The sequence below is a fragment of the Chiloscyllium punctatum genome, chromosome 24 (genome assembly GCF_047496795.1).
Source record: "Chiloscyllium punctatum isolate Juve2018m chromosome 24, sChiPun1.3, whole genome shotgun sequence".
NCBI classification, from domain to species: domain Eukaryota; kingdom Metazoa; phylum Chordata; class Chondrichthyes; order Orectolobiformes; family Hemiscylliidae; genus Chiloscyllium; species Chiloscyllium punctatum.
In genome coordinates this window covers 77,387,985-77,409,037 of record NC_092762.1, presented here as the reverse complement: position 1 = coordinate 77,409,037, position 21,053 = coordinate 77,387,985, and the positions used below count along the sequence as shown (strand labels likewise).

At 43.2% G+C, this 21,053-nt stretch overlaps 1 protein-coding gene across 2 annotated transcripts; it reads right to left on the bottom strand.

Annotated features, from left to right (window-relative positions):
- Nucleotides 1–269: 269 nt before the first annotated feature.
- On the bottom strand, nt 270–16,293 carry c24h19orf25 (chromosome 24 C19orf25 homolog). Of its 2 annotated transcripts, none has more exons than XM_072594239.1 (3): nt 16,246–16,293; nt 12,432–12,580; nt 270–1,092 (listed from the first exon to the last, which is right to left on the bottom strand). In XM_072594239.1, exons 2-3 carry the CDS (start codon nt 12,565–12,567, stop codon nt 872–874), a joined length of 357 nt encoding a protein of 118 aa, XP_072450340.1. In that variant the 5' UTR covers nt 12,568–12,580; nt 16,246–16,293; the 3' UTR covers nt 270–871. The 2 variants fall into 2 exon arrangements, with proteins under 2 accessions (XP_072450340.1, XP_072450339.1); XM_072594238.1 differs by having other exon boundaries at nt 16,152–16,271.
- Nucleotides 16,294–21,053: the final 4,760 nt, after the last annotated feature.

Sequence of the window (21,053 nt, the reverse complement as noted above, 5' to 3'; positions counted from 1 at the left end):
TTTCAGAACATCAGAAATACATGTGTGATGATGAGATCACAGTTTACATATGAAGAGATTGTTACAACCTCTGGGCTATACTCTCACACTAGACATATTGAAGATAAACCTTAATTGAAAAGGGATATGGAATGTGCTGACAGAAAATTCCATTGATACTTGAGAGAATGTTTAGTGTAGGTGTAAAATTAATACCAGTAATCTTGATCTGATTCTGTCCCTGTTGTTCAGTCTGTCAAAAATTCACTCAATGAAATTGAAATAACAAATTTGAAACAATGCAATTTATTCATCACAGATGAAAACCACAGGTAATGATCATTGATGCTTCTAACCTACTCCAATGATGTTTCTTTGCCTTGTTCTAAACAAACTTTCATTTGATTAACATATTTATATGTTGATTTCTTTCTTGATTTCAAGCTATCCAGCAATCTTTTAGTAAAAAAGTTGGAGTCGTAATGAAGTCCATTAATGTGTCTAAAAACTGGTGGAATTTGTTCTGTCTTGATATTAAAGTAGACTGGAAGAACCTTGTTTCCCTTCTCAATTGAATGCTGCAAGTTCCACTCAGAGACTCTGCGACACCAGCCACTGCCCAGGGAACTTTGTGACAAGATGATGATGGTGACTTTACTTTGCTGGATAACATTGGTTACTTCTTTTATCACCAGATGTCCAGCCACTTGGTCTTGGTGTTCCACAAATCCCTTATAACCACTTTGAGTCAGTATCTCTGAAATATGCAAAGCCACCTCTTCATCTGTTTCACAAAACCAGAGGGAAAAATCATACTTAAACTGCAAACAGGGTCCAGTCGAAGTGGCCGATTTCTTAATTTCCATGAGCCAGAATCAGTCCTAATTACAATCTATTCTTTATCATTTGCTTGGTTTTGAAAATGCTTATCTTTAATTTCAGAAATACTTAGATCAAGTTGTTCCCCTGCTTTCTTCAACTCTTCAGATCGCAATGCCAATTCTTTAAGTTCAACTTCTAAACGTTTATTCAGTTCGACATAGGCTTTGCTTTGCTGGTACTGAGTTTCCACATCTGGCAGTGACACTTCTGCTCTCACCGGAATCAGAAATTCTGAAAATAAATGTTAACAAGAAAAGTTGTTTTATGATTAAAAAAAGCACTTGGCCTAATAAGTTGCATTTTGTAACTTTCATAGGGGAAAGTAGCACAATAGATACATCATCAGACTAATAATCCAGAGACTTCAGCTAATGCTCTGAGAACCTCATGGGTTCAAATCCCAGCATGTTAACTGGTGAAAGTTAAATGCAGTGACTAAATCTGGAACTAAAATCTAGTCTCAGTTACACCATCATTAATGGTGACCAGGGCAATTATCACTTTATATAAAAACAAATCTGGTTCATCAATTGCCTTCTGGAAAGAAAATCTTTCATCCTAATCAGGTCTGGCCTTACATGCGGTTCCAGGCTCATTGTAAAATGGTCACTCTTTATTGCCTCTGAAATAGCACAGCTGGCCACTCAGTTCACAGGCAATTCGGGATGGACAATAGACTGGCCTTGCCTTTGATACTAACATCCCATGAAAGATATTTTAAAAGTCTACTTCACAAAAACTTGATTCAATTACTCAATGATCCTAACCTCCAAATACATATGGTTGGTTGTGATTTTGTATCTATTATTCCTTAGTGTTTCTAAATTTCCGCTCCATCAGTAAACTCATGGCTTCAATTAGTTGCAAATCCTTTCAGATCAAATGGTAGGAGTGACAGTTAGAGGCAACGAGGCATTTACCTGAGCAAGGGGGTGTGATGGAGGGCAGTCATAGGAAGGGAGAAAAGCCGCCGATATAATCAGATAGATGGGTTAACTCCAGGAAAGGTAGGAAGTACAGGAATCTTCTGTGGCTATCTCCATTTCAAACAACTATGCTGTTTTGGAAAATATAATGGGTGATGGACTCTCAGGGGAATGTTACACGAACAGCCAAGTTTCTGGTATTGAGACAGGCTCTAATGTAATGAGGTTCCAAGCAATCGATTGTGTTGGGGACTATCTAGTCAGAGGCACAGACAGACGTTTCTGTGGCCAACAGCGAAAAATCAGAATGGTGTGTTGCCTCCCTGGTGCCAGGATCAAGGATGTCTCAGAGAGGGTGCAGAATGTTCTCAAAGGGGAGAGGGACCAGCAGGAGGTCATTGTACAAATCGGAACCAACGACATAGGAAGGGAAAAGGATGAGATTCTGAAGGGAAAGATAGAAAGTTAGGCAGGAATTTAAAAAGGAGATCCTTGAGGATAGCAATATCTGGATTACTCCTAGTGCTACGAGCTAATGAGGGTAGGAATAGGAGGATAGAGCAGATGAATGCGTGACTGAGGAGCTGGTGCATATGAGAAGGGTTCACATTTTTGTAACATCGGAAGACTGTCTGTGCGGAGTTTGCACGTTCTCCCTGTGTCTACGTGGGTTTCCTCTGGGTGCTCCGGTTTCCTCCCACATTCCAAAAGATATGCAGGTCAGGTGAATTGGCCATGCTAAATTGCCCATTGTGTTAGTTGCATTAGTCAGGAGTAAATATTGGGAAATGAGTTACTCTTCGGAGGGTTGGTGTGGACTTGTTGGGCTGAAGGGCCTGTTTCCATGCTTCAGGGAATCTAATCTCTTCTGGGGTAGAAGTTACCTGTACAAGAAGGATGGATTGCAGCTGAATTGGAAGGGGACTGATATACTAGCAGGGAGATTTGTTAGAGCTGCACCATAGGATTTAAACTAGTAAGGTGGGGGTGGGGACCCAGGGAGATAGTGAGGAAAGAGATGAATCTGACATTGACACAGTTGGGAAGAAGAGCAAGTCAAACAGTCAAGGCAGACAGGGACAAAGCAGAGAACAAGGTAGGACTGATAAATTAAGCTGCATTTACTTCAATTCAGAAGGCCGAACAGGGAAAGTAGGTGAACTCAGGACATGATTCGGAACATGGGACTGGCATATCATAGCAATTACAGAAACATGGCTCAGGGATGGGCAGGACTGGCAGCTTAATGTTCCAGGATACAAATGCTACAGGAAGGATAGAAAGGGGGGCAACAACAGAGAAGGGGGAGTGGCATTTTTGATGAGGGATAGCATTACAGTTGAACTTAGGGAGGATAGTCCTGGAAATATATCTAAGGGAGTTACTTGGGTGTAAATGAGAAATAAAGGGATGATCACCTTTCTGGGATTGTATTATGGGCCCCCTAATAAGTTAGCGGGAAATTGAGAAACAAACTTGTAAGGAGATTTCAGTTATGTGTAAGAATAATAGGGTAGTTATGGCAAGGGATTTTAACTTTCCAAACATTGATTGGGATTGCCATAGTGTTAAGGGTTTAGATGGAAAGGAATTTGTTATAAGTGTGTACAAGAAAATTTTCTGATTCAGTATGTGGATGTACCTACTACAGAAAGTGTGAAACTTGACCTACTCTTGGGAAATAAGGCAGGGCAGGTGACAGAGGTGTCAGTGAAGGAGCATTTTTGGGGCCAGCAGCCATAAATCCATTAGTTTTAAAATAGTGATGGAAAAGGATAGACTGCATCTAAAAACTGAAGTTCTAAATTGGAGGAAGGCTAATTTTGACAGTACTAGGCCAGAACTTTCAAAAGCTAACTGCGAGTCAATGTTCGCAGATAGAGGAACGGCTGGAAAATGGGAAGCCTTCAAGAATGAGATAATGACAGTCCAGAAACAGAATATTCCTGTTAGGGTGAAAGGAAAGGCTGGTAGATGCAGGGAATGCTGGATGACTAGAGAAATTGAGATTTTGGTTATGAAAAAGGAGGAAACGTGTCAGGTACAGACAAAATCGTTCGAGGGAATCCTTAGAAGAGTATAAAGGCAGTAGGAGTATACTTAAGAAGGAAATCAGGAGGACAAAAAGAGGACATGAGATAGCTTTGGCAAATAGGGTGAAGGATAATCCAAAGGATTTTTTATAAATACATCAAGGACAAAAGGGTAACTAGGGAGACAATAGGCCCCCTCAAAGATCAGCAAGGCAGCCTATGTGTGGAGCCACAGGAGATGGGGGAAATATCAAACAAGTATTTTGCATCAGTGTTTACTGTGGGAAGGACATGGAAAATATAGAACGTGGGGAAATAGATGGTGACATCTTGAAAAATGTCCATATTAAATCCCCAGGACCTGACCTGAATAGCAAATCAAAGCAGGACTTACACACTTAGTGGTAAGGTGGATGTCTTGAAATGCATAAAAGTGGATAAATCCCCAGGACCTGATCAGGTGTACCCTCAAACTCTGTGGGAAGCTGGGGAAGTCATTGCTGGTCCTCTTGCTGAGATATTGGTATCATCGATAATCACAGGTGTGGTGCCGGAAGAGTGAAGTTGGCCAACGTGGTACCACTATTAAAGAAAGGTGGTAAGGACAAGCCAGGGAACTATAGACTGGGGAGCCTGATGTTGGTGATGTGCAAGTTGTTGGAGGGCATCCTGACAGACAGAATTTACACGTATTTGGAAAGGCAAGGACTGATTAGGGATAGTTAGCATGGCTTTGTGCAAGGGAAATCATGTCTTGCTAACTTGATTCAGTTTTTTGAAGAAGTAACAAAGAGCACTGATGAGGGCAGAGTGGTGGACGTGATCTGTATGGACTTCAGTAATGTGTTTGACAAGGTTCCCCATAGGAGACTGGTTAGCAAAGTTAGATCTTATGGAATACAGGGAGAACTAGCCATTTGGATACAGAACTGGCTCAAAGGTAGAAGACAGAGGGTGGTGGTGGAGGGATGTTTTTCAGACTGGAGGACTGTGACCAGTGGAGTGCCACAAGGATCGGTGCTGGGTCCACTACTTTTTGTCATTTATACAAATGATTTGGATGTGAGCATAAGAGTTATAGTTAGTAAGTGTGCAGATGACACCGAAATTGCAGGTGTGGTGGGCAGTGAAGAAGGTTACCTCAGAGTACAATGTGATCTTGATCAGGTGGGCTAATGGGCTGAGGAATGGCAGATGGAGTTTAATTTAGATAAATACAAGGTGTTGCATTTTGGAATAGCAAATCACAGCAGGACTTACACACTTAGTGGTAAGGTCCTAGGGAGTGTTGCTGAACAAAGAAACCTTGGAGTGCAGGTTCATAGTTCCTTGAAAGTAGAGTCACAGGTAGATAGGATAGTGAAGGTGGCGTTTGGTATGCTTTTCTTCATTGGTCAGAGTATTGAGTACAGAAGTTGGGAGGTCATTTTGCGGCTGTACAGGACATTGGTTAGGCCACTGTTGGAATATTGCATGAAATTCTGGCCTCCTTCCTATTGGAAGGATGTTGTGAAACTTGAAAGGGTTTAGAAAATATTTACAAGAATGTTGCCTGGATTGAAAAATTTGACCTGAATAGACTGAATAGAGGCTGAATAGACTGGGACTGTTTTTGCCGGAAGCAGAGGGGTGACCTTATAGAGGTTTATCAAATCATGAGGGGCATGGATAGGATAAACAGTGGGAGAGTCCAGACGTAGAGGGCATAGGTTTAGGGTGAGTGGGGAAAGATATAAAATGGACCTAAGGGGCAATGTTTTCATGCAGAGGGTGGTGTGTGTATGGAATGAACTGCCAGAGGAAGTGGTGGGGGCTGGTATAATTGCCTCATTTAAAAGACATCTGGATGGGTATGTGAATTGGAAGGATTTAGAGGGATATGGGCCAAGTGCTGGTAAATGGGACTAGATTAGATTAAGATATCTGGCTGGCATGGATAAGTTGGACCAAAGGGTCTGTTTCCATGCTGAACATCTCTATGATTAGGATGCAAAATTGCTCATGCCATTCTGCTACATGAAGTTACCGAATAGTCATCTTGTCATCTGTTGTGGGAAAATTGTTGATATCTATAATCAAGGATACAGTGACTGAAATTTGCCAGTTGATCAGAAAACAGCTGCATGGATTTATGAAGGACAGGTCCAGTCCAATAAAACTTGATGGAATATTTCTTGAAGAGATGAGGGGAATGTCTGCCAATACTATTTAAATCAACTTCCAGAGATTGTTAACTCAATTTGAAGATTATAGAATTTAAGGCAGATCACTGACCTGGTTCAGAAATTGCCTAAGTGATAGAAGACAGAATAGAGATGATGTCAAGTACTCTAATGGTCGAATGTGACTGGTGGTGTCTTCTAATAATCTGTGATGACCCTTTAATTATTCAAACATTTATTAACAACTTAGTTGGTAGGATAGAAAGCAATGTATAAGATTTGTCAATAACAAAGAGGTAGGTACCATTGTTAGCATTGTAGACAGAGCATAACATTACAAATAATAGAACAGCACATGAATAGGCCCTTTGGCCCACCAAGACTGCACCAACACATCATGCCTTCCTAAACTAAGAAACCCTCTGGTTCCACGCTGTCCACATCCCTCTATTCTCTGCCTATATATTTATGACACCCACCAAACCCAGCAACATCCTGATAAACCATTTCTGTACCTGTCCAAAATCCACATCTTTTTGATAGTGTGGTGACCTGAATTGTGCACAATATTCCAAATGTAGCCTAAAGTTCAATACAACTGCAACATGGCTTGCCACTTTTTATTTTCTACGCCCAGATCAATGAAGGCAAGAATGCCTTACCTCCTTAACCAACTTATCCATTTGTGTTGCCACTTTCAGGGAACAATGGACCTGTACATATAGATCCCTGTTTACATTGGTGCTATTAAAATGTCCTGCATTAGATCTCCCAAAGTGCATCATCTTGTATTTGTCCAGATTAAACTCCGCCTTCCATTTCTTCACCCAAGTCTTTATCTAATCTACATCCTGCTGTATCCTCTGGCAATCCTCATTATCAACAACTCCTCCAATCTTTACGTCTTCTGAAAATTTACTAATCAGGCCATCTACATTCTCCTTCAAATCATTTATTTTTTATATTACAAACAAGGGTCCCAGTACGGATTCCTGCACTACACCATTAGTTACAGATCACCAATCTGAAACACCACCTTCCACCACTACTCTCTGCCCTCTATGACTAAGCCAGTTCTGTATACATCACCACGGATCCCATGCAATCACCTTTTGTATCAGCCTATGAGGGACCTTGTCAAACGACTTGCTAAAGTCCATTAGACAACATCTACTGCCATACCTTGAATTATTTTTCTCACTTCCTCAAAAAAAAACTCAATCAAGTTTGAGACACATGACCTTCCCTGCATAAAGTCATGCTGTCTATTTTCTTAAATGTGAGTAAATACTACCCTAGGAACCTTCTCCAATAATCTCCCTACCACTGGTGGAAGGAAGATATGATTGATAACGTGAGTGGGGAAAATTGTGGCAAATGCATTTCAATGTAGTTGAATGTGAAATCCTCTACTTTAGGCCCAGAAACTGACATAAAACGATACTTTATAAATGGAAGAAAGCTGGAAATGGTGGGGAATTAAAGATCCACATAAGTTCAGGTACATAAATCATTAGCATGTCATGATCAGTTACAGACAAGAATCAAAAAGGTTAATGGAATGCTGGCCATTAGATCTAGAGGATGATAAAGGCCGTGGCTAGAATATACAAGCAATACCTGCAGTATTGAGAGCAGTTCTGGGCACCACACCTTAAGGAGAATGGTCTGTAGCATAGATTTAGTAGATGGATACCTGAACCTCAAGGCTCAACTTATACAAACTGGAATTGTAACCCATAGAATTTAGATTGAGTGATTTGAACAAAGTTTTTAAGCTATTAAGGGTAACATACAGTGCAGATTGAGAGAGAAAAAAAACTGGTATAGCTAGTTGGGAACTATAGGATTATGATGCAAAATTCATAAATTAGATCTAACTCTTTCAAGAAATTAGAAAATACTTCTACACACAAAAGATATCAAAAATTTTGAACTTCCTCTGCAAATAACAATCAATATTCGATAAGATTTGTCATGATTTTATTAAATGGTGAAACATGCACAAGAGGTTAAGTGGTGTCCTCCTGTTTTAATGTTGCTATTGTTCCTCGGTACATGGACTTGTTCAACTGTAGACCTAGATTGCTAAGTGGGCTAAGGTGCTGCTGATGGTTAATGACAGAAAGGCCTTGGGATACAGGAGAATTTTTCTCAAAATGGAAAATGCAACGTGTGGGAAGACTATTTTAACATTCATCTCAACAGACAGCAAAGTAATAGTTAGCTTTGGTCCCTTTCTTGCCTCGTTAGCATCAAATTTTAAGACCACAAAGCCAGAGTACAAAACCCCAAAATAAAGAGGAAGTTGAGTCAAAACTGGATCATCTATAAACATTAGAAGTTAATCCTAAATTTCAACTTTCTAATCAAAATTGGGACAGTCATAGTTAGTCTCTCCTTTCAATGATACAGAAATTTTATGACAAAAGTGTCTTAAAACAAGACACTTGTTTTATATTTGTAGATAGCCATAAAATGGAGAGAGAAGTTACAAGTTAAAAGCAACCAATGTCTAGTAAGGTGTTTTGTATCAATTATATAATTTGGTGTAGTTTAGTACTGAGAAATCCAAGATGTTACACATGGATGGAACAGCATACAGTCAAAGAACGAAGTGAACAGAGGAAAAGTAGCTGAATCAGAGGCAGCAGAAAATATTTAAATGTCACTATTATTTAGACAATGCAGTGCTGCTATTTAAAAATGTCCAGCAATGTAGCCAGACTTCTATTAATGTTATATTAATGCTCTATAATGCACTGATCATAATATTACTGGGCTCAGTTCTAATTGAAAGGGATACAAAACTATTGGTGCTAATTCATAGAACAACATCATAAAGGAATCAAGCACAAGTTGGATTGAAAAAAATACGAAAAACTCTTCATCTCTATAAAGATGTCATTATGGGAAGATTTCATGTCAGCACAGAAAATATAAAATGACTTATGATGTTTATATATTTTTAGATGTACACCTTCTTCACAGCGCCAGAGGCCCGTGTTCAATTCCCACCTCAGGCGACTGACTGTGTGGAGTTTACACGTTCTCCCCGTGTCTGCGTGGGTTTCCTGCGGGTGCTCCTGTTTCCTCCCACAGTCCAAAGATGTGCAGGTAAGGTGAATTGGCCATGCTAAATTGCCCGTAGTGTTAGGTAAAGGGTAAATGTAGGGGTATGGGTGGGTTGTGCTTCGGCGGGTCGGTGTGGACTTGTTGGGCCGAAGGGCCTGTTTCCAAAATCTAAAAATCTAATCTAATATAAAAATTAGCACCACCACAACAGACCAAGACACATAAATAGCAAGCAGGACAGAACACGAGTGCTTCATTGGAGGCTCACTGATGATATTACCTAGCATGGTGACAAAACTGCTAAGAACAAATCTACCAGCTCAGTGAGCAAACTTACAACCTGATCTATAAATCTCCTCTAAAATCGCAAACATCTGTTGCATTTACATTAAAAATACAAGAAAGTAATTTAATACTAATTATTCCAAGTTGGGAGCCAGAAACTAACATGCACCTTCCTAATTCACCTGACTTCCACACAATGTACAATCTTTTCTATTAATTGCCCAGCAATGTTGACATTCATGTCTACCACTAGCATGAACACAGTAGTTTTATTATTTGCTTTCATATTATACTATTGTAAATGAAACTAATTGAACTGAAGTGGAAATTCCCCAGTAGCAGGTCATTTTCCTTGAGACAGAAGACTTTACATTCAGGTGTTAAACTAGTAAGAAACTTGTAGTTTCATATTCTGTATCTGACAGGAAAATAATTTTTACAGTAATGACAGCACATTGTAACAAAAAACTATTATAATAGTTAAACCTATTCGACGAGCGCAGCTTTATATAATCTGGATGACATACAGCCGATTTTATCCTAGACAGGCAATCTAGAATAGCTTTAGGATAAGGGACAGCAGATTATAACAGAGATGAGGAGGAATTACGTCTCTCAAAGGGTCATGAATCTGTGTAATTCACTACCCCAAAGTGTGGCAGACTCCAGGACACTGAATAAATTGAGGAATAGACAGATACATTTTAATCAGCAATTCAGTTGTTCAGTTCTGATGAAGAGTCACCAAACTCAAAACATTAAGTCAGCTTTCCACTCAGACATCAAAAGAGAAAATGCTGGAAAATCTCTTTGTATTTTTTACAAAGGTTTGACAAAGGGTCAGTTAGACTCAAAACGTCAGCTCTTTTCTCTCCTTACAGATGCTGCCAGACCTGCTGAGATTTTCCAGCATTTTCTCTTTTGGCTTCAGATTCCAGCATCTGCAGTAATTTGCTTTTTTTCACTCAGACATACTGCCAGAGTTGCTGAGTTTCTCCAGCAATTTCTGTTTTTGCTTCAGATCTCCAGCTTCTGGAGTTCTTTGTTTTATTAAAGGGTTATGCGGAACAGGGAGAAAAGTGGGGTTGAGGCCAAGATGAAATTAGACATGATTGTATTAAATGGTTGAGCAGGCTTGAGAGGCTGAATTGCCTATCCTTGCTCCTTGTTCTCATGCTCTTGTGTTCTTACCTAGCTGCTCCTCCAATCATAGGTTGTTTCTCTTCCATGTTTGTTGCTAATACATTTACATCATTAATCATTATGTACTCCTGCTCTTATGATAAATGATCCCATGTTAAATGCTCCCTCTAAAGCTGTCCAACTTGCAAGACTTCACAAAGGTCACACACAAGTCAGTTCCTTTGAATAAATAGATGCATGCAGCAATGTAGTTCACCTTTGCAGTCCAGAAAAAAATTAGAGGGAATGTTGCGTTTAAGTGTCTGGTGAACACCAAAGAAACCATTTTGTAACTTATAATTAAGTTGCATGAGATGGGGAGGGAGTAGCTATATTGCCAAGTGTCAAATCCATGTTGACCTTTGCCTAAAATATATAATCTATTAGTTAAAAAAGTGATCTGCCTCCTAGGTGCTGTAGCATGAATAACATGAGACCATTTAAACTCATGTTCAGGGTATTCCAAACAGTTCATGGCCATTTCAATTTTTTAACCTTGGGAGAAAGTAAGTAAATACTCCCACCTGTACTTTCCAACATTAAAGAACAAATTTTCATTTACAGAGTGCAATTCACAATCTTAGGTCACCCAAACTGCTTTACAATTGATGGAAATAATTTTGAAGTATAGGTATAGTTCAAATACAAGTAAACTTGGCAACCAATTTGCAGAGAATAAGAGCCGCTAGGTAAAAACAATGACTGCAGATGCTGGAAACCAGATTCTGGATTAGTGGTGCTGGAAGAGCACAGCAGTTCAGGCAGCATCTTACTGCTCCGGCTCCTCGGATGTTGCCTGAACTGCTGTGCTCTTCCAGCACCACTAATCCAGAATAGAATAAGACCCATCAAACAGCAATACTATAATGATGGGTCATTCTGTTTTAAATGTAAGTTAAGGAATTGATACTTGTTAGGATATCCAAGAGAACTCCCCTTTAAGCTTCTGAAATAGTGTCAAGGTATTTTTTACATACACCCAAGAGCAAATGGAACCTTAGTATAATGTCCTACCTTTCAAAAGGTAGGAGCTCCGAAAGGGCAGCATTCCTTCAAACTAACAAACTTAAAAGACCCAGTACAACCCATGGACAAAACCAACGTCATCTACAAAATTCCATGCAAGGACTGCCACAAACAGTACGTAGGACAAACAGGAGGAAAGTTAGCCACCAGGATACATGAACACCAGCTAGCCACAAAACGACACGTCCCTCTCTCCCTCGTAGCCCTACACACGGATGAAAAAAACCACCATTTCAACTGGGACAACACATCTATCCTGGGACAGGCTAAGCAAAGACATGCCAGAGAATTCCTAGAGGCCTGGCACTCCAACCACAACGCCATAAACAAACACATAGATCTAGATGCCATCTATCAACCCCTCAGAAAACGAACAGGAAATTACATCACCACAAACCCCAGGAACCCCATCCAGGAGAAAGATATAAATAGAGAGCAGGAGACAACAGCTTCGCTTCACTTGGAGGTCGCCACTGATGATGTTACCTAGCCAGGTAATGAAATGTCTGGATATCAAACCTATAGCTCAGCGAGCAAACCTACACCCTAAAGCCCAGAGTGTCAGCCTAGATATTGTACACAGGTCTCTGGGGTGGATTTTCAGCACAGGATCTTCTGCCTCAGCATTAGTTGCTGGGCTAACCAATCATGACGAAATTTCAGGACACTCTGCCCCAACCTTGTCTCATACTCATGCTTCAGTGTGGCAACGGAGCACGCTGTTTAAAGTTATAGCTGCAGATTTCTTTCTCATAACCAACTCTGTTAATTAATCAGGATAAAAACCAGATACGAGACAGCAGAAGATTTAAAAAATAAATAAGTAAAATCAGAAACAAGAATAAAATAATATATAAATTTACTGGAATAAAATACAATACCCTCAGAGCCTTCAGCTAATAAAGCGAATACTGGATCAGATGGTCTGGCACTTCTAACATCCTCCAGAATCTGCTCGATAGTGGGAGGCTCGGGACGTGTTGGCAGAATGACACGCTTCTTGCTTTTTGCTGACATACTACCTCTGTTTCTGTGAATCGTGTTCAAAAAGAAATATACACCCACCAATCAGCTATTGTAACACCTTTTTAAAACTACACAATACACAGTGCGTTGTTCGTTACAATACTGCTGAATGACTGTCTTCATCCACACCCAATTCTCATATACGTTACACAATAAAATCTCCACCAAATAGGAACATTTATCGTTGAATTGTTCAATCTGACAGCAAAATACTCAAGTTAGTGACCCAATTAATGAGACACCAGAATTAAGAATTATAATTATTAATCCAGCAGTTATCATGTCTGTTAATTTGTTTCCCACAGGTCTAAGAACAGTCATTTGAAATAAGGGTTTCAAATTTTCCTTGTGTGGGTTAGGCCCTACAAATATTGACACAGTGCCAAGGACTGCATCATTATTTTTAAATAACAGATGCCTGAAAGAAAGCCTATGTTATCATCACAGGAAGCAATTTATTGCCACAATTCAACAAAAATAACACATGGTGAATTCAGGAATTGAGTGACCTGGCAAGATTTTGATGATAGAAGATGCACAACACTTTTGAACATAGAATCAGAGATGTACAGCATGGAAACAGACCCTTCAGTCTAATCCATCCATGCCGACCTAATATCCCAATCCAATCTAGTCCCACATGCCAGTACCCGCCCCATATCCCCCCAAACCCTTCCTATTCATATACCCATCCAAATGGTGCAATTGTACCAGCCTCCACCACATCCTCTGGCAGCTCATTCCATACACGTACCACCCTCTGCATGAAAAGATTGCCCCTTAGGTCTCTTTTATATCTTTCCCCTCTCACCCTAAACCTATGCCCTCTAGCTCTGGACTCCCCGACCCCAGGGAAAACACTTTGTCTATTTATCCTAACAATGCCCCTCATAATTTTGTAAACCTCGATAAGGTCAGCCCTCAGCCTCCGACACTCCAGGGAAAACAGCCCCAGCCTGTTCAGTGGGGCATAATTGTGCAGCAGCACTCCAACATGCTGAAATTGAACCAGTGTCAGCCCTCTAAACGCCCCACATCCCAGCTTTGCTATCAGAGATCTGCAGAGTAGTCCCCTTCAATAACACAGCCTTTTGAAGGTTACTGAGAAAACAGATCAGGTAGCGCAGTCCGGACATGACAACTCTCTATACGAACAAGTGTCCTTTGTATTTCAGGAGACAGGAGGCAATGGAGGGTGAGAAGTTCCAGGGGTGGAGAAAATAAGAGGGCAGAGCAGATGGAGGGAGAAATTGGGGGAGGGGGGAGTTGAAGAAGATGGACGGGGAGTGAGAAAATGGGGATGGAAGAAGAGAAGATGATGGGTGGGGGGTTGTTGGGGGGGTGAGAAGATGGGGGGGATTGGGGAGCAAGACGATGGGGTGAGGATGATGGGGTGTTCTGGGGGGAAATTATGAAGGAGATGGTGGGAATGGCGGGAGGTAATGACGGATGAGGGGGAGATGGTGGGGAAGGGGCTGATGGTGGTTGCGGTGATGGTGGGGGGGGGGAAGAGATGGTGGGGGATGTGGGTGGGGGATGTGGGTGGGGGAGGGTGCTGGTGGTGGGGGTGGGGGTTGGGGTGATGATGGTTGCGGTGATGGTTGGGGATGGGGGAGATGCTGAGGGTGTGGGGGAGATGGGGGGCTGGGGTGATTGTATGGGGTTGGGGTGATAGTGGGGAGTGGGGGAGATGCTGGGGGGTGGGGGAGATGGTTGGGGTGATGGTAGGGGATGGGGAGATGATGGGGGGGTTGGGATGATGGTAGGGGGTGGGGGAGATGCTGGGTGGGGTGGGGGAGATGGTGGGGGGTTGGGTTGATGGTGGGGTTTGGGGTGATGGTGGGGGTGATGGTAGGGGGTTGGGGGAGATGCTGGGGGCTGGGGTGATGGTGGGGGGTTGGGGTGATGCTGGAGGTTGGGGTGATGGCAGGGAATTGGGGTGATGGTGGGGAGATGCTGGGGGAGTGGGGTGATGGTGGGGGGTGGGTGTGATGGTAGGGGATTGGGGCGATGGTAGGTGGTGATGCTTGGGGGGCAGGGGAGATGGTGGGGGGTTGGGGAAGATGCTGGGAGAGTGGGGTAATGGTGGGGGGTTGGGGTGATGGTAGGGGATTGAGGGAGATGCTGGGGGAGTGGAGTGATGGTGGGGGGGTTGGGGTGATGGTAGGGGGGTTGGGATGATGGTGGGAGGTGGGGATGATGGTAGGGGTTGGGGGTGATGGTAGGGGGTGGGGGTGATGGTGGGGTGTGGGGGTGATGGTGGGGTGTGGGGGTCATGGTAGGGGGTGGGGGGAGATGCTGGGGGAGTGATGGTAGGGGAGGGGCTGATGGTGGTTGCGGTGATGGTTGGGGATGAGGAGATGCTGGGGTTTGGGGTGATGCTGGGGGTTGGGGGAGATGGTGGGGAGATGGTAGGGGTTTGTGTGGGGATGATGGCGGGGGGGTGGGGGGGTTGGGATGGTGGGGGGGGTTGGGGGTGATGGTGGTGAGGGGGGTGATGGTGGGGTTGGGGGTGGGGGGGTTGGGATGGTGGGGGGGGGGTTGGGGGTGATGGTGGTGAGGGGGGTGATGGTGGGGTGGTGGGGGTGATGATGGTGGGGGGGGTTGGGGTGATGGTGGTGAGGGGGTGGGTGGTGATGGTGGGGGGGGGGTTGGGGTGATGGTGGGGTGGTGGGGGTGATGGTGGTGAGGGGGGTGATGGTGGGGTTGGGGGTGGGGGGGTTGGGGGTGATGGTGGTGAGGGGGTGGGGGGGGTGATGGTGGGGGTGGGGGGGTGATGGTGGGGGGGGGTTGGGGTGATGGTGGTGAGGGGGGTGATGGTGGGGTTGGGGTGATGGTGGGGGGGGGTTGATGGTGGGGGGGGTTGGGGTGATGGTGGGGGGGGGGGGTTGGGGTGATGGTGGGGGGGGGGTTGATGGTGGGGGGGGTTGGGGTGATGGTGGGGGGGGGGGTGGATGGTGGGGGGGGTTGGGGTGATGGTGGGGGGGGTGGGGTGATGGTGGGGGGGGGTTGGGTGGATGGTGGGGGGGGGTTGGGGTGTTGGTGGTGGGGGGGTGGGGTGGGGGTGGGGGGGGGGTGGGGGGGGGTTGATGGTGGGGGGGGTGGGGGTGGTGGGGGGGGGGTTGGGGTGTGGTGGTGAGGGGGGGTGATGGTGGGGTTGGGGGTGATGGTGGGGGGGGGGGGTTGGGGTGATGGGTGGTGAGGGGGGTGGTGGTGGGGTTGGGGGTGATGGTGGTGAGGGGGTGGGGGGGGTGATGGTGGGGGGGGGTTGGGGTGATGGTGGTGAGGGGGTGGGGGGGTTGATGGTGGGGGGGGTTGGGGGTGATGGTGGTGAGGGGGGGGGGGGTTGGGGGTGATGGTGGTGAGGGGTGGGGGGGTGATGGTGGTGAGGGGGTGGGGGGGTGATGGTGGGGGGGGGGTTGGGGTGATGGTGGGGTGGGGGGGAGATGGTGATGGAGTCGGGGTGATGGTGGTGGGGGAGGAGGCGGATGGCGGGTGAGGTTGAGGTTGGCCCCGGGCCTCGAGCCGCTCATCTTTCTTTAACCACAATCCGAGTGAACCGAGCAGGACCCTACCGGAGGGGATTGTCGGCGAGACCCTGACGCTGGGTTTACCGGAAAGGCCCCGGGGTTTGCGGTTTATCGGAGTGACCGTGAAACCGTTCCCTACCTCCCCAATGGCGGCGGCCGCCGGAGCCACGTCAATCAAACCCTGGCCACACCCCTTAAAGCAAGGCTGCACCCTCCTATCAATATCATTGTACAACCCAAAATACTCAAAGTTAGTGACCCAATTTATGAGACCCCAGAATGAACAATTATAATTGTTAATCCAGCATTTATTATTGTTTTAATTTGTTTCCCACTGCTCTGAGGACTGAGTCAGCTAGAAATACGATTTTCAAAGCTTATTTGTGTGGGTTTGGCCCTACAAATATTTACACATTGCCAAGGACTACATCATTATTTTTAATGTCAGAAGTCACAGTTCACCAGGTTATAGTCCAACTGGTTTAACTGAAATCACAAGTTTTCTGAGTGCTGCTCCTTCGTCAGGTGAAGTCTTCTGAAAAAGGAGCAGCACTCCAAAAGCTTGTGATTTCAAATAAACCTGTTGGACTATAACCTGGTGAACTGTGACTTCTGACATTAAAAATAATGATGTAGTCCTTGGCAATGTGTAAATATTTGTAAGGCCAAACCCACACAAATAAGCTTTGAAAATCGTATTTCTAGCTGACTCAGTCCTCAGAGCAGTGGGAAACAAATTAAAACAATAATAAATGCTGGATTAACAATTATAATTGTTCTGACCAGTCCAACAGCGGCACCTCCACATCATCAATATTATTAACTCACAGATTCCTGGAAGAAAGCTCGGTCTGTGGACAATGAGCAACAAGAAGGTGCTGCATTGACATCACACCCCAAAGTACTTGGAACCCAATGAAGCACCTTCTTCAAAATAGGTGTGAAGTGGGAGACGCAGCAACAATTCATGCACAGCAAGATCCCACTGAACAGCAATCCAGTAATGATCGACGGAAAAACGTCGGGACAGGTCGTCTGGAGAAATTTCCCTGCTCAGTAGGAAGTGCTGTGCAATTTTTAACATCTACCCAAAAGCAGACAGGGCCTCACTTTCATGGTCATTCCAAAAATGTCACCTCTAACATTCCAATATGCACTGGAGTGACAGCTTTGATTTTTAGGCTCAAGTTCTGGGAATGAATCTTGAACCTATAATTTCATGACCAAACAGACAAAAACGCTACCCACTGAGGCTGCTCTGTTGCTGAAAACAGATGTGTTGCATTGGAATGATGACTGACTTAAAATACAATACTACACATATGTTTCTCTGTGTTATGAGATTTAGGCTAAGTTTTCAAAAGGTATTGTTTAATTTTCTGAAGAAAATAATTTGCAGGGTGACAGTGAAAATGCAGAACACTGGGACTAGCTGGGTTTGGTCGGTACAGGCACAATAGTCTAGATTAGAGTGGTGCTGGAAAAGCACAGCAGTTCAGGTAGCATCCGAGGAGCAGTAAAATCGACGTCTCGGGCAAAAGGCCTTCATCAGGAATAGGCACAATAGGCTGAATGGGCTTCCTTTTGTACTGAAACCATTCTGTGATACTTTATCAATGAGAAAAACTAGTCACTCGGTGTAGTGCTATCAAAGCCAGACTTTGAACCCAGTCTTTTTTCATAAATTGATTACGTTTCCAAGTTAAATTGACTTTAAATTATTTGTTATAAATCGTGCATCTCCCATGACTATTTCCTCAGGTTCAGCAGCTCACTATTGTGCATAATAATTTCAATACAGTCATTCTTATATCTATCCTAAAACTCAATAGTGCTTTATTATCTTAGAAATTTAGCTAGAACCATTTTGCAGATATCCTAATTTGTTAAATCAAGAGTCTTTTTCAAACCTTTTACACACAACATGCAGTTTTATCCACCAAACATTGTGAATGAGCACTTCAAATGAACATTTACCTTAATTTAGAAGAGCTAATTTCAATATTATTTATTGAAAGCATTGTGAAAACCATGTTCGAGAGCAGGTAATGTTTTCACCAGCTGCTTACTTGCTGCCACAGACCTTCCTAAACTCCTGATTCACAATTACATTCGTGTCCATCCAGTGTTTTGAAGGATTGTCTTAAAAGTTTACCAAGCTACCAAAACTGATAATGCTAATCGCATATACAAAATGGAAGGTTAATTCTTTTAAAGCTTGAGAAACAAACTTTTACTACTAAGACAATAGATGTAAGTATATTTATATGTTGCATAAGAATTGCACAGAAAAACACATTACAAATTCTTTTTCTACAGAACAACCTTCTGGTTGGTAGGACACAACATCAACTTACATTTACATGGCCTATGTTGTCATAAACATTTAAAGTTCATCACAAGAGTGTAATCAGACAAAATATACCTCAGTAAAAAGAAGAGACATTAGGACAGGTGACCAAAAGCTTTGTTAGAGATATAGATTTGATGTTTTTTTTTATTTGTTTAGGGGATGAGTGTCGCTGTCTTGGTCAGCAATTATTGACCACCCTTAACTGCTTAGAGGCACACTGCTATGGGTCTGGAGTCATATATAAGCCAGACTAGGTAAGGATGGCAGTTTCCTTCCCTAAAGAGCATTAGTGAACCAGACAAGTTTTTCTTGACCATCATAGTCAACATTAGAACATTATCTGGGTCTCTGGATTAATCGTCGAGCAATATAACCACTCGGTGAATGTCCCCCCTGATATTAAAGGGCGAGAGACAAACAGGGAGGCAATATTGTTTGGGAGGAAATTTCAGCAATCATAGTCTAGAGTGCCTTGGCACAGCTACCAATGTTTGGGCGTGAGTTGAAGGGCAGGAAGTGGAAATGCACAAGAGGTCATATCCAGAGGGAAAAAAAAGAAAAAAAAAGTAATAATTCACTGGTTGGACTGGACCATCATTATGAAGTATCCAAGAGCCATTGGACCACTATGTTTCATTCACCAGTTTTTGTGGGTTTTCTTGGTTGCAAAAACATTGTTACAAGGTCGAGAGTTACAGGGGTTGGAACTTATGGAGATAGGAATGACACGAGAGTTAATACATTTCCCATTTCCTGCTCTTGACTTCTCATCTCCAGTAAGCCACCTTACAATAGTTATTATCTGAAAAACACTATCTGATTATAAACTGGTTTTGAAATTAGTTCACCTAAGATTCAACATAAGCCAACATTCTTCATGGTGTTCTCTGCACACCTATTAGCACCGATTCAACGTCCACTCTCTCTGTTATAAATGGCAGCCTGACAGGAATCATTTTCTGCAATGTCCTTCATTCACCTTCTTTCCACCACTGCAATGCAGTTGCTTCATGTAGTTCTGCTCCAATGATTAATTTAATGTTCATATCCTTAAAGGTACCAATCCAGGGCTCAATAGGGTAAAAAAGCTTCAAAATCATTAGGCAATTTACAGGGCTGTTTGGTCCTGTTGGTCATGAAGTCAGAGTGTCAGGATAATGTAGGAAATGCAAGTCTAAGGAAATGTAAGGATTCATAGAATGACATAGATGCACCAAAATAGGCCAGTTGGCCCAGACCATTAATGGTCCCATCAAGTCTCTTCCTTGTCTTACTCCATCAGGATAATCTTCTATTCCTCATCTGATTATCTAACTTCTTCTTAAATGTACTTGAACTAAAATTTTTTTTCCACCTCCTCTTCTGGAAATGCTACAATACTTCCATACAGGCACTGGTTTCTCCCAATTTGGCAATGCTAAACTGAGAACCAGGACAGGGTGGCAAGATGACTCAGTGGTTAGCACTGCTGGCTCACAGCTAATTAACTTGAAAGACCCTATACAGACAACAAGCAAAACTAATGTCATTTACAAAATACCTTGCAATAATTGTAACAAACAGGCAGAAAACTAGCCACCAAGATACTTGACCATCAACTAGCCACAAAAAAACACAACCCACTCTCATTAGTATCTTTACATACAGAAATCACTTCGACTGGGTCAACACATCCATCCTTGGTCAAGCCAAACAGAGACACCACATGAGAATTCCTAGAAGCATGGCATTCCAACCAGAACTCTATCAACAAACATACTGACTTGGATCCCATTTACCACCCCCTGAGGAAAAAGAACAGGGAATGACATTACCAACCCAAGGAAACCTAAACACATAAATAAAACGTGGGCCATACCACCAGTGCTTCGCTGATGATGTTATCTAGTATGGTGACGAAACATTTGAAAACAAACCTTCCAGCTCAGTGAACAAAATTACATCCAGACAGAACAACAGTTGTGTGCAATCTAGCTGGAGCCAGAGGAAGGCAGGCCCAACACTGCAGCCTTGTAATCAAACACAGATCATGTGTTGACTGTGACTTTTCACTCGATGAATAAAAAAACAGTTAACCTTGTGAATAGCACAGACCTGCCAGATTTATCTTGTACACTTCGGTAAGACCACCCTGTTCGTTTCCTTTTTTCTCTCCCCTCTGGGGATTGCAGATCAATCCCAATTCGGTCAGCAGTCTTTCCAACCAGATAAAGTGCGAATCGGGCAACTTTAACAGAACCCAACATTGGGAAACTAACTGAATCACGTTGAATGTTGGTTTCACATCCTGTGTGATTTTGCTGACTATCGATTTCCCCAGTTGAATCTTGTGTAAATCTCAATTGAATCATTGGGTTTTTCCCAGCAGTGAGTTTGGTTCAAATTCTCTCCCTTGTCTCAGCTGGAGGTTTTTGTTTCCCTGGGGAAACTGCCATCTCGGTGAAGAGGAAAAGGAGGCTAATCTTTGTACAGCATTCCTAAATTCCTTCTACACCGAAACTGTGACAATGATTTCTGCACTAACAGCCCTAAGCAGCTCTGAGAAGGTTATGTAAATACTCTGATGGCCTCTGCTGGTAGATGTACAACATTGC